This window comes from Cyprinodon variegatus, unplaced genomic scaffold (assembly GCF_000732505.1).
Source record: "Cyprinodon variegatus isolate N-32 unplaced genomic scaffold, C_variegatus-1.0 Scaffold70, whole genome shotgun sequence".
NCBI lineage: Eukaryota > Metazoa > Chordata > Actinopteri > Cyprinodontiformes > Cyprinodontidae > Cyprinodon > Cyprinodon variegatus.
Window position 1 is genome coordinate 81,828 of NW_015150523.1, and position 11,985 is coordinate 93,812.

The window sequence follows — 11,985 nt, forward strand, 5'->3', positions numbered from 1 at the left end:
TTTTATTTCTACATTCAAATGTATTATTTTTTCTTTATTTCTCCCCATTTACAAAACATGTCTTTTTTTGCACAGTAATGGAACAAAATTCTCACCATATATTCCATTAATTCTCAGCAAAAACGACTTTTATGTTTGTCTGGTAAAAAAACATTAAGTTTTGATGGTAAAAAAAACTTAAACATGAATAGAACGTACCTGTGGTGTTGGCAAAGACGTCATTCTGCGCCGTTCCATCTGAGATGATGGTAGCGGAGGCAGCGTCGCTTGTTGGTGCACGGTCAAAGGTCAATGTGGAAGGGGTAGCAAACTGCCCCGACGGGGTCACTGTGACTGATAGAAACAGACAGAAGTCAGGCACCAATGTGACAGCACAACAATGTCTTCTGTTTCTTCAACTCAAGTGCAAAGCTGCAGTTTCCTCCAGCTGCACAAACTTGGTTTGTCTCATATGTCAACTTCCAGTTTATAACCAATCACACAATATCTGCTGAAAGGAAACAACGTTTTGCCAAGAATGTTTCCAGAAAAAAATTGTCGTTTTAGTTGCTAATGAGATCAAACAGCAAAGCATCCACTAACACTATGCCTAAACTAACGGGCTTTAAAGCATCAGAGCTTCAGGTAACCCTCACATTTACCCTGGGCTTACACAGCACCCGATCTGTTGGAAAGCCCGGAGGAGCCTCAGATAAGCCAGCAGAAATATGAAATCTGTGGATTTTAGAACCATCAATCTGTTTTTAGACATCCAGGTATTTTCAGAAGTTACAATGAGTGAGTGCAACAAGTTAAGAAGTTGTATTTGTTCCTCACTCTGATGCATTTGATGTATAAACCTTTTTTTCTGATAACTAAATGCACAGTAACTAATTTAACGTTTGTAATTGTTAACCATATGTTATGATTTGTTTTGAAAATCCAGATGTCATCTTTCAGTTTCCTGCTTGCATTTGCTTGGTTTCTGTATATTTGTTCTGGCTGTGGTGTCCAAATCCAACCCCAAACAATAAATGTAATTTATTCTGATAAAGATGATCATTTCTACATACATGTGGTTCCTGGAGTCAATTGGATGTTCTTTAGGGGGCTGAGTTCCTTCTTGACTGGTCCCACTGGAAGATCATTGTCTTTCTTCCGTCTCTTGTAGGGGACAAAGAGGCGCACAGGGCCTGTCTGGACAATAAAATAACAAAACTAAATAAATAAAAGAAACGAAAATTCACTGACATTCATGGAGAAAATTATTTAAGATCGAAGCATTTTAGATTTACTTTCTTCTCACTTTGCTTTACGTTTGAATGGTTGCTGTGAGTAGAATTTCGTATAAAAAAAAACAAAAAAAAAGAGTGATTAACTGGAGAAATGTAAAAAGCAAAGAGCTTTACAACAGGGAGCATTTCACCTGTTAGGCCTGACTATAAATGCTGAATGTCTGAACCCCTCCCAATGCAGCACTTTCCAACAAAGTCCCACCGAACAGATGAGAGTAGAAAGGAGAAGCTCCCTCTGCAGAATTACATGGCTTAACAGAAAAAAAAAGAGTTCTGTCTCAGTCTGTAAACATGTGTAGCCAAACTATACCCCCCAAAAAAATCTATATCTGTGAGCATCTTTCAAGGATTTCCCTGACACTGGCTTCCATGTTTTACAGCTTCTGAGGTGTGAGGAGTGAAAGCTCCGATTTGAATCAAAACCCAGAGTTCTAGAAAAATACTTCCAATGATTTCTGTTTTCACAAAATGTTACAACAAACTCACTTAAAGTTTCTATTAAAGATCCATTGGAACTTTATGTGTTATAATTCGGGCTTTAGAAGTAGAGATACTTCCCATATTTTTGACTGATATTAGCTTTGATGATTCATGACTGAAGTGATTCCCAAACCACCACCTATAGGGGGCACGCCACATTTTAGTGGAGAATAACAGTAATAATGGAAAAACACACAGAGACCAATAGGGTTCTCTGATCTTTCTTTCTGCTCCATAGACTGGAACTCTAATAATTGAATAATAATAATTTATTCATATCAATGTTGAATTTGGTTAGAAAGGAGAATAAACAGCTAAACTTAAAGTAATTGTACTCTAAAGGTGGTAGTTTAAAGCTACAGTGTGTAACTTTCAGCGACATCTAGCGGTCAGACTGCAGACTGCAGCAACATGAACATCTCCCCCCCACCGCTTCTCCCCCCCAACAGTACGGCGAGCGTTACGGGACAAAATGTCTTCCACTACGTCCCCATTACCTACCTTCTCAAGTGATGAGGTTTGTTTACATAGATAATTTTACAGATAGTATTTCATTAGTCTGTGTAGGGTATAGATTTCAGTACCGTCTCAGTTCATCTCTCTCAACTTGCCGTAGTTACTTTCGAGCGTAATGGGCGATCTCGCAATCGCTAGTTTGTTGGCTCTGCGCTGCCGTAGCGCAAAGATGTCTGCCTCCATGGCTGCGAGACCCGCTCCTATGTAATTATAAATAACGAATTCTAAGGCAACGCAAATATTAAGGTTAAGAGGCTGAGCTCGTAGATGATGATAAAATAACATAGTTATGTATAATATATTACATTTCTGACTGTATATCCCTGTAATTATTACACACTGTAGCTTTAAGTGATTCAAAGTAATTATTGTAGTTTATTTTATTGCAATATTTATTTAACTGCTGTTGCCTTTTCTTCAGTTTTTCAGCTATTAAAAAGGTTGGAGTGGGGTGAGAGACCGAAGGGGAGCAAAAACTTCCTTTTAAACAAAAGGGGATTTTTTGAGAACCACTGCATTAATGCATTCAGAAGCCATGGCTTAAGATTACATGAAGCACATGCATTGCTTCTGCCTCCTTTTACTATAATGTTCATGTTTAGTTTAGTTTTTTACCTGATGTTTGCATCATTGCATCATTTTTATCATAGAAACGCTGAAAGAGAAGGAAATATCAGCTCTAAGAATCGGCCAAAAAACATCTGCACAGGGCAGCAAATTTATTCTTTCGCTAACATCTAAGGTCTTTGACTTTGCTCAGCCTTTAGAAATGGTTTAATAAGGAGGAATCATGAAAATGGCAGCACCCAGATGGAGACAGGGCACTCTGCTTTAAAGGCAAGTGTTTCTTTTATTTAGGGATGAAAGAAAACTTCACCTAACCTGCATCGCCTACTGATTGTGGTCCGTGGCCCCTGGCGGTCAACGTTTTTAAAAGACGCTGAGGGTTGCTGACAAAGTTTGCAACATCAGATGGAGAGCCAAAGAGCTGCTGACATCCTTTTAGGGGATTTCAGCAACATCCCCTGGGGCCCACCCAGGTAATGTTGCTTACTTAATGTTGTGTCGTTACGCCATTAAATTTAGGGAAGATTGCCAAAGTAACTGAGCCAGACTTTTTTGTATTCCCTGCGGTACCTCCTCAACCCATCAGGGGGCGGCAATTATTGGATGCAACCTTTTAGGGGTACTTTACATCGAAACAACTCCCAAGCAGTTAATAAAAGTTTAAATTAGATTTATATTCAACCTACTCTTTTTAAACATATTACATCTCCTAATCAGGAAGACTTAATTAATAAAACTAAAATCAATTAATCCATCCAGATACAGGCAACTGGTTAAACCTTAATTGAATTTACACCTCATACAAACAAAAAAACAATCATCACTTACCATGGTGACACTTTCTGGTGTCAGAGACTCCCCATCCTTTGGTGACTAGAAAAGAAGCAATACATATTATTATTATTATTATTATTATTATTATATCTGCTTAAAAACAATCTTAATGTTGATACTTGAACAGTTGATAAACCTGTTCAGCTCACCAAGGTCCTTAAAAATAATAACTTTTTAGGTTTATGGTGGTAAAATCAACAGCAATTTAACAACAATGGCTTCTTCTTTGTTTTTCTTCACAAAATAACTCAGATTTCTCAGATTCCAACCTGTTCTTCAATGCATCCACATAGTAGTTTTAGCTCCAAGTACATTCATCTACTGCGATGCATTTCTGGGTGTCCCTTCACTAAATCATCAACATTTTCTCCCCCATCTCCTTGTTTGCTGCTAAGAGGAAATGTCCCTTTGAATGATCGGTTCCTGAACAAGCATAGTAGCTTAATGAAAGCATGGGGCTGTGTCATGGCACAAAGTTATGAAACAGGCAACTCTAAATGGGCTTAAGGTAACAAGAGGCAAAATTATCTAAAATTGGCGTTTAGACATTGGAAGGATGTCCGATTACCTAGAGAAAACCCACGCTTGCAAAGGAAGAACATACAAATTTAATGCAAAAAGAAAAGAAAAAAAACATACTGAGACCCAGATTTAGGACCTCTCTTCAGAAACAAAACTGTTCATTTCCACCCTGAAGATCCAATTTGATCGGCTCTAGTGTCCTTAATTTTGATTCAAATGAAACAAAGATAGACAAAAAGATATCTAAAAACTGTGATATAATCCTTTACTTTACATTTGAACGAAACAGGAGCTAACTTTAGCGGCGAACCACCAGTGTTGTTTTTGACAGCCAGATTTAGTCTTATCTTTAGGACGAAAACTATTATTACGGTAGTCTTACTCGCATTTTAGTCATTATGATATGATAGTTTTAGTCGGTTTTAGTTGACAAAAACTTTAAAAGGTTTTAGTCTAGTTTTAGTCAGTTTTATGTTGCGAAAAACAGTTAACATTTACAAATAGCAGATCTAGTTCAACACATCATATTGGTTCAAATAGCAGACTGACAACCTAACAAAATGTCCAATAAAGGAACGGTTTTAAACGTATAAGGTTTCCATCCCAAAGAAAACACTTCCTGATCTACTATTAATTCATTGCTCAAAAAAAGCAAAGAAGGAAAACATTCTTCTTTCTACTTTGGCAATTTTGGCTTTATTTCTTCAATTTGCACCTTAGTTACCGCAGCTCAGGGGTCAAAGTAGTAGTAGGGTTTTGATATTAAAAAAAAAAAAAAACAGAGAGAAACTGCATAAATGCCTTGTAATGCCATGGCAATCCAGACCTAAATTGAACGAATACGCTAACTAAAATTTTGAAGTATTCTTGTCCATTTAAGATGCATTCCTGCTCCACCACTGCAGATTTAGCCTTATTTAGATTTTTAGCGTCTCAAGTTCTCCAAGAAGATTCTGGTTTGCTGAACCAAGGAAAAGTCTAAAAAGACCCAAGCTGGCCATCAGAGACTGACTTTGGACACCGCTGCACTGATGACGGTAGGAGTTTAGATTATTACACCATGACCCTTTGATTTTTATACTGGATACTAAAAATGCCATCAAACAAGTGATTTTAAAGTTGTAAAAGTTTATTTGATGCTTTTGAAACCAACTGTTTCCATTCAGCCCATTAAGAAATCTTTGTACTCCGACTCTGTATAAACAACATGACAGCTCAAAAATAATTTCTATTTTATCCCAGAATAGGAATCTTGAGAATAGCTACAGGGATGCAGGTTCACCTTTAACAGAAAACATTGTGATCTTTTGATACAATGGCATAAGATTATCTATATTAGTTACTTAAACTTTATAATAATTGTTGTTTTCTATTAATTTAGATTAGCCATCTATGAGAGCTGAAGGCATTTTTATTTTTTCCTGCTACTGCAACTTTTATATTTTAGTCATGAGAAGAAAAGAGGAAAGATTAAACTCTACTTCACAATAAAATTTAAGTTTAGATTTAGAAAAACCATAGAAAAAAAGGAAAAGCTGAACAGGTAACCCAAATCCAGCATTATTCCTATCATTTATGTGTGTTTTTGTCTCGTTGATGAGAGCTTGTCAGAGTTCTAGAGACCAAGCAAGACCAGTTGTGCTCACTCACATGTGTCAGGTCATCACAGCAGGCTGCACAGGTACAGGAAGCAGCATGAGGGTTCAAGATCTGCTCCTAAAAAAACACAAACAGGTTTAAAAATACAAATAAGGCAGAAAAGTATCTCAGCTTTCTGTTTGGAACCAGCAGACCTGCACAGCAGTGGGAACAGAGAGAAGCGTTGGTTAACATGAAACCATTCAGTACAGCAGTAATCCTACAGCTGGCAGGTACCTGAATAAGGCAGAGCAGAGGTCTGCCAGCATATCTGATGCTCCTTTTCCAGTCTTTGCTGCTCGCTCTTCCTGATAAAGCTTCGAACTCTGTTGGTGTAACCCACTGCTGATTGTGTTTGATACAGCGACCTTTACCCCCTGGACAAAAACAAAGCGATGTAAGAGTAGATAACAGAAGGAGGAGGATGAATTTAAGAACTCTGGACTGGCAGAGAACAAAAAGGTTCATTTGGGTTCCTTTTCTCCAACTAAAAGAACTTTCTGGGTGGATTCATGTTTTTCAATACAAAACAACGTAAGGGTAAAAACATACTGTAAACACAAAAGCTTTTAAAGGATTGTAATCAAGAATCAACATGGACATGATCTGGTTTTCTGTTGAACAAATGGCCACTCAGAGTTTTCCTCTCCACTGTCGCTACAACTATGCTTGGTCTGAGGGATTGCATTTGAGTCAATGAGTCGATGCAATCAGCTGGTTTTCTTTAGAAAGAAAACTTTGAACCAGTCTGACTGTATGATCTGTTTGAAGTGTCTCTGTAAAGAGGCTTGAGATGACATATGTTGTGAATTGGTGCTGTGTGAATAAACTGAAACGAAGAATGGAAAACTAAATTTACCCAAAGCAATGAGAAAACATATTTTCAATCAAGTCCCTATAACTAATGCAATTGAGAAAGTGATAAGGACAATCAGCATTAAGTCAGAAACTGCAGAAAAATCTGTTGAAAATGGGAGACCTTGGTGGTGAAAACATTAAAGCAAACATACCAGGAATAGCAGCTAAGCTAAGAGGGGTCAATGTTCCCTTGGAAATGACAGAATATCCGAAGAAAGTAATAAGAGGTTGAAAAGTAGTAGATTCCACAAGCATTAAGGTGCTTTAAACAGTTCAACACTGTGACAAACAGCTCAGGTGAGCTCAGACGGAGACAAATGTGCAAAATGTTGAAGAAATTTAATAAAAAATGGAAAACTGATTGGGACATTTAAAAAGAAATATGTAGAATATTGGCAGAAGCAAATACAATTAGGGATGTCCCAAGCCGATATTAATATTGGTTATTGGTCTGATAACCGATTATATCAGCCGCCGTATAAAATCTTCCATATCGGCATGGTGATAGAGACACTCAGCTTCTGCTTATAGTTTCTGTTACCAACTGGTTAATATTATATGTGTCAGCTCTTCTCATACCTTCTGTTGTTCACTGTGGTTTTCTGTTTTAGTAACGACACTTGATCAAGCTTTTTATGACATTCTACAGGATAAAAGAAGTAATTAATGTGTCCATGACTCCTGCTAATACCCGATCAGGTCAATATCCGTATCGGAAATGAAAAATGTGTATTACAATAGATGGATGCACCTCTGAAGTTACTCATCTGATTTTAAATGCAGCATTAAATAGCAAATCAACTAATATCAGAAAGGATCTTTTATATCAAATGAGCAAGAAGGCCCAAAAGCTTTGGATTGGTAAACCAGCAGCAACAGCATCATAGCAAGCCTTATTCAAGTTGAAGGGGAACAACTATTCTTCAAGAGGCTGGTCAATTATACTTTATTACTGTGTTTAACACTTTATATCGGCATTTCCCATAAGAAAAGATCATGTGACTGAAGGTAGGATGCTTCGTGTGCAATGAGTGAACGAGGAAATAACAGAGCCAAGGACTCTGCAGAGGAGTGAAAGAGTGTGAAAAAGTGCAAAAAAATATTAGATATCAGGGAGAAATAATATTAGATACCGTTTGCTGTTTTCTAATATTTTATCTCTAAAATATATTTTTGTAATGTTTTTAAATCTTTTCTCATTTCAAATTTCTCTATTTCAAATTGATTTTTTATGAATTTTTCAAACAGTGTTTTACAGATCATCTTTTCTTTACTTCAAACCCCACACTAATACTCGCTTTGGAACACTGACAAATAAAACAGTTGCTGCCAAGTTCCAGCAGACCAATAGAAATGCTTACTGCTCCTCCCTCCAGAGGAAAGCCAGAGAATTTGATCTGGAAAATGCAATTTGAAAAAAAAAATAAATAAATAATCCTTTGAAGAAACAAAAATCTGAAAAAAAAAGCAATTCTACTCTACAAATCTTTTTTTATTATTAAGAAGATTTTAAAGTTTGATTTATGGTTTGCACTTTTTGAACATTTTTTATTTACATATTATGTTGTTATTATGAAGCGATACTGGAACAATATTCAGTCCATAGAGCTAAAGCAGCAGAAGATGCAAAACGGCTTGATGTGTGAGTAAGTACTGCCAACAGATGGCGACAATTCTCCATTGGGATTAATGAGGTATTATGGAATAATAAGTAAAAACTATCAGGATGATTGCTTTCCATATAGTGGATCATTATTATGTGTTTTTTTAAGTTTTTTATGTTTATAGCAGGTAACTGGGCACCTTTAAGTTGATAGAATCATCTGGAAAAATCACCTGAGCCCAGTCGATTCTTGTAGAGGACTCCGCTTGTGTTCCTGCAGCGGACTGGCAGCTCGTTGTTATACACCGATGGGTCCCAGTTGTATTTGGAGCAAGAATCTTTGTCCTGCAGCGGAGTCAGAGGCGTCGAGGGATTCTGTGGGCCTTCAGGACGCGCATAGAGGGACACAGATCATTTGTGATCATTTTCCAAATGGTGAGACTAATCATCTTTGCAGGACACCGACGTGCGTATACCTGATGTGATTGTGGCGGCAGATTTAAGGCCTGCTGCTTCCACTATGCTGCCGTCTGTGTGAACCACGATCAGAGTGGCCTTCTGGGCACTGAGACCTTCACCCAGCTGGAGAGTGGTTCTGCCACTCTGTCAACACACACATTACACGGTATCAGCAATGGAAACCATCAGTGTTAAAACTGCCACAGTAACATACATAACGTATCCATCCAACCATCCATTTTCTGACACGCTTAATCCCAAGTGGGGTCGCGAGGGGTGCTAACTCCAGCTGTCAATGGGCGAGAGGCGGGGTACACCCTGGACAGGTCGCCAGTCCATCGCAGGGCACATAATTTATCATATATGCTAATTAAAGCAACATGGTGTAACTTTTTGGCCACCAGGGGGCACTTGATCTTAAACTTCCAGGTTTAGCCCACCTGAAGGCGGCTGGTAACACTACAATGTAGCTAAATGAACCAGTCTGACTGGACCAGCAGACGGGGAACTTATGAGTTAAATTCAAGGACACATTCGTCCCTTTAGATTACATCCTACATCAGAGAAGAAGAAACATGTCTGCCTAAAAACTATGTTTTAAGGTTAGCTCTGGTGTTTGAGGGAAGCTCAGACAGCTGTAAAGTGGAGCGCTGGGTCACATTACTCATTCAGCGACATATGGAGTTTTTTAGAAGAGCAGCCCACATGGGGCATCATTACGCATCAGGCGCTGCATATTGACCAGAAAAATCATTTCAGGTGTCTCAAATGAAGCAAACACTTGGATTAAAAATTCTGCTTGACGTTTTCTTTCATAGACAGAGCAACCTGTGAAGTTTACCATCACCTTCTCTAACATACAGAGCATTTATAGATCAGTGCTTCCATGTCTTTTTTATATCTCTGCTTCTGTCTCCTTGAACCCCAGTCAGCCTCAGCAGAAGGCCCTCAAATTGTCCCTGGCTCTGTTGGAGGTTTCTCCCTGTTAAAAGGGAGATTTTCCTCTCCACTGTCACTGCATGCATGGTTGGTGTGAGGGTTGAGGGATTGCTGCAGAGTCAGGGACACAATGCAATCAGCTGGTTTCCCTCAAATAGAAAAGCTTGAACCAATTGATTCCACTGTTTCTGTAAAGTGCCTCTAGATGACGTGATGTGAATTGGCTCTGTATAAATAAACGGAATTTAACTGAAAAGTTGTGTAGTGTTGCTTTAAAGTAAAATATATTTGTGTTTCTATGTGTTAATGTTCACTAGGGCTGAGCAATACTTTGAGATTTCAAATTAAATTGAAATGTTTTTCAACACAGATATTAGATGAGACTGTATCGTCTATATTCTGATACTCTATGCTGAGCTATAATCATACTTTTACATGTATATGTTGGGTAATTCAATTTTTTTTTTGTTTATCTACAATTATTTGTTAAAGATTTGACTTTTGGGACAAAGCTTTGATACAAACGTCATTTTTTTAACTTGATGAAAAGAAAATCAGATCCAGATAAATATTGTATATCACCATTAAACTTAAAAACATGGAGATATTATTCTGGGACTATATCACCTCACTTTAATGTTTACTAACTAGATGTTTAAATAGTAGAAATATTGATCCACATCGTCACCTTTTAATCAGACTAGTTAAAGCTGTACAATGTCAGAATGTGAACAGATGTTTTTTTTTTTTTTACAGATTTTTTTATTACATAAAAACAATCCTGTTTTTAGAGCTTTTGGTGATCAGATACAATGTTCATGTGTGTGTTGGATTATCAAATGAAATCACATGAAATCAAATGGAGTCTTTGTTATACTGGCAATAATTTTCCAAACAAATTGATATAATAATGAATAAATATAGAGCTGCTGATCTAAAACCCTAATAATTAATACATAACATTGGAGGAAATTCTATGTTGAAATAATATAGGTTTGGAAAATAGGTTAATTTTAACTAAAGGCATAGTGGAGGATGATCTTTTTCCGGGTGGATCATCAAAATAAGTGGTCCTCCTAATTGTCAATCATTCTGGTGATATGTTTACATAAGGCTGTCCTACGTACTCGTCCCCATTTTCACTTTCCGGTGGTGAGTCTGACATAGTGGAAAAATTGTAAATCTTCTCTTGGAAAGTAAACCTCTATGAGCGATGCAAACATCAACTTTTAAACAGAGCGTTCACGAGGAGAAATGTGCTCGTGAATGCCCTCGCACGCGTTTAATAGGCGTTTCCTCTCAGGAGCGGGTAGAGGGTTGTGCATGCACTGGAAAAAATCGAAATCTAGATAAGTCATTTCTTCTTAAAATAACTGCATTTTCTCTTGGATTGAGGAGGTTAAAGAGACATCTATCCAATGGAACAAGACAATTTACACTTAAAATAAGCAAACACAATTGCATTGTCTTATTTTAAGAATAAAAATACCCATTTCATTGGCAAACTATCTCATTTACTTATTCAAATTAGGGGAAATACACTTCATTTAAGAAATGTTTACTTATTTCTAGATCGTTTTTCCATTGTGTGCATTTTGTTTTACATTGGAGAGGGCAGGTCGTTTAAAAAAATCCTCCACTATACTTTTAAGAAGGACTGTAGTGATAACTAGGTTCAGTGACTTTGAATGTGCGGCGTTTTTTTCTAAATAAAATATTTCTATTAATGACCACAGGCAGGTGGAGCAGCTGAAAAATGCCTTAAAATAGCACCACGTTAACATATTTTTGTCATGATCTTGGCACCGTAAGCTGGGTTTTACTCTGTTTTTCCTCTTATCTGCTTTGCTCCTCCCCGGCCCTATTATCTCTTATCAGATCCACCTGTTTCCTCTCCTATTTATGCCACTAGTTCCCAGCCCATGGTGCCAGATTATTCAAGCTTCCAGCCTGTCTAGTTCTAGCGTTTCTCTGTGTGTGTTCTGCCTGATTTGATCTGTTTCTGCCCCCGGACTTCTGAGTTTTGGCCGCCCCTGCTCTGCTCTGTTTTGCCTGTTCTGTTTCTCTGGATTCTACCTGTTGCTGACCTTGGACCTGTCTTCTGACGGCTTGGATTATCCCTCCTGGATCCCTCGTTTTCTCTGTGTGCTCTGGCTGCTGCTGGTCGCTGCTTCTCCACCCTTCTGGATCTCTGATTCGGGCTCAGTCTCACGCTGCGGAGCTCAGCGCCTCCGTACTTCTCTCCTCCTCCTGAGCTCATTTCGAACTTTCCCAGGTTGGTGACAATCAGCTCAT

At 37.9% G+C, this 11,985-nt stretch overlaps 1 protein-coding gene across 1 annotated transcript in view; it reads right to left on the reverse strand.

Annotated features, from left to right (window-relative positions):
- Window positions 1-11,985, reverse strand: part of LOC107083202 (deformed epidermal autoregulatory factor 1 homolog) — a 19,434-nt gene that overhangs the window by 3,540 nt on the left and 3,909 nt on the right. Inside the window, exons 3-9 of the mRNA XM_015372219.1 lie at window positions 8,769-8,895; window positions 8,526-8,675; window positions 6,069-6,208; window positions 5,844-5,909; window positions 3,666-3,710; window positions 1,053-1,176; window positions 199-333 (exon numbers count right to left, since the gene is read on the reverse strand). Of these exons, the coding sequence (XP_015227705.1) occupies window positions 199-333; window positions 1,053-1,176; window positions 3,666-3,710; window positions 5,844-5,909; window positions 6,069-6,208; window positions 8,526-8,675; window positions 8,769-8,895 (787 nt within the window). The remainder of the gene's footprint in view (window positions 1-198; window positions 334-1,052; window positions 1,177-3,665; window positions 3,711-5,843; window positions 5,910-6,068; window positions 6,209-8,525; window positions 8,676-8,768; window positions 8,896-11,985) is intronic.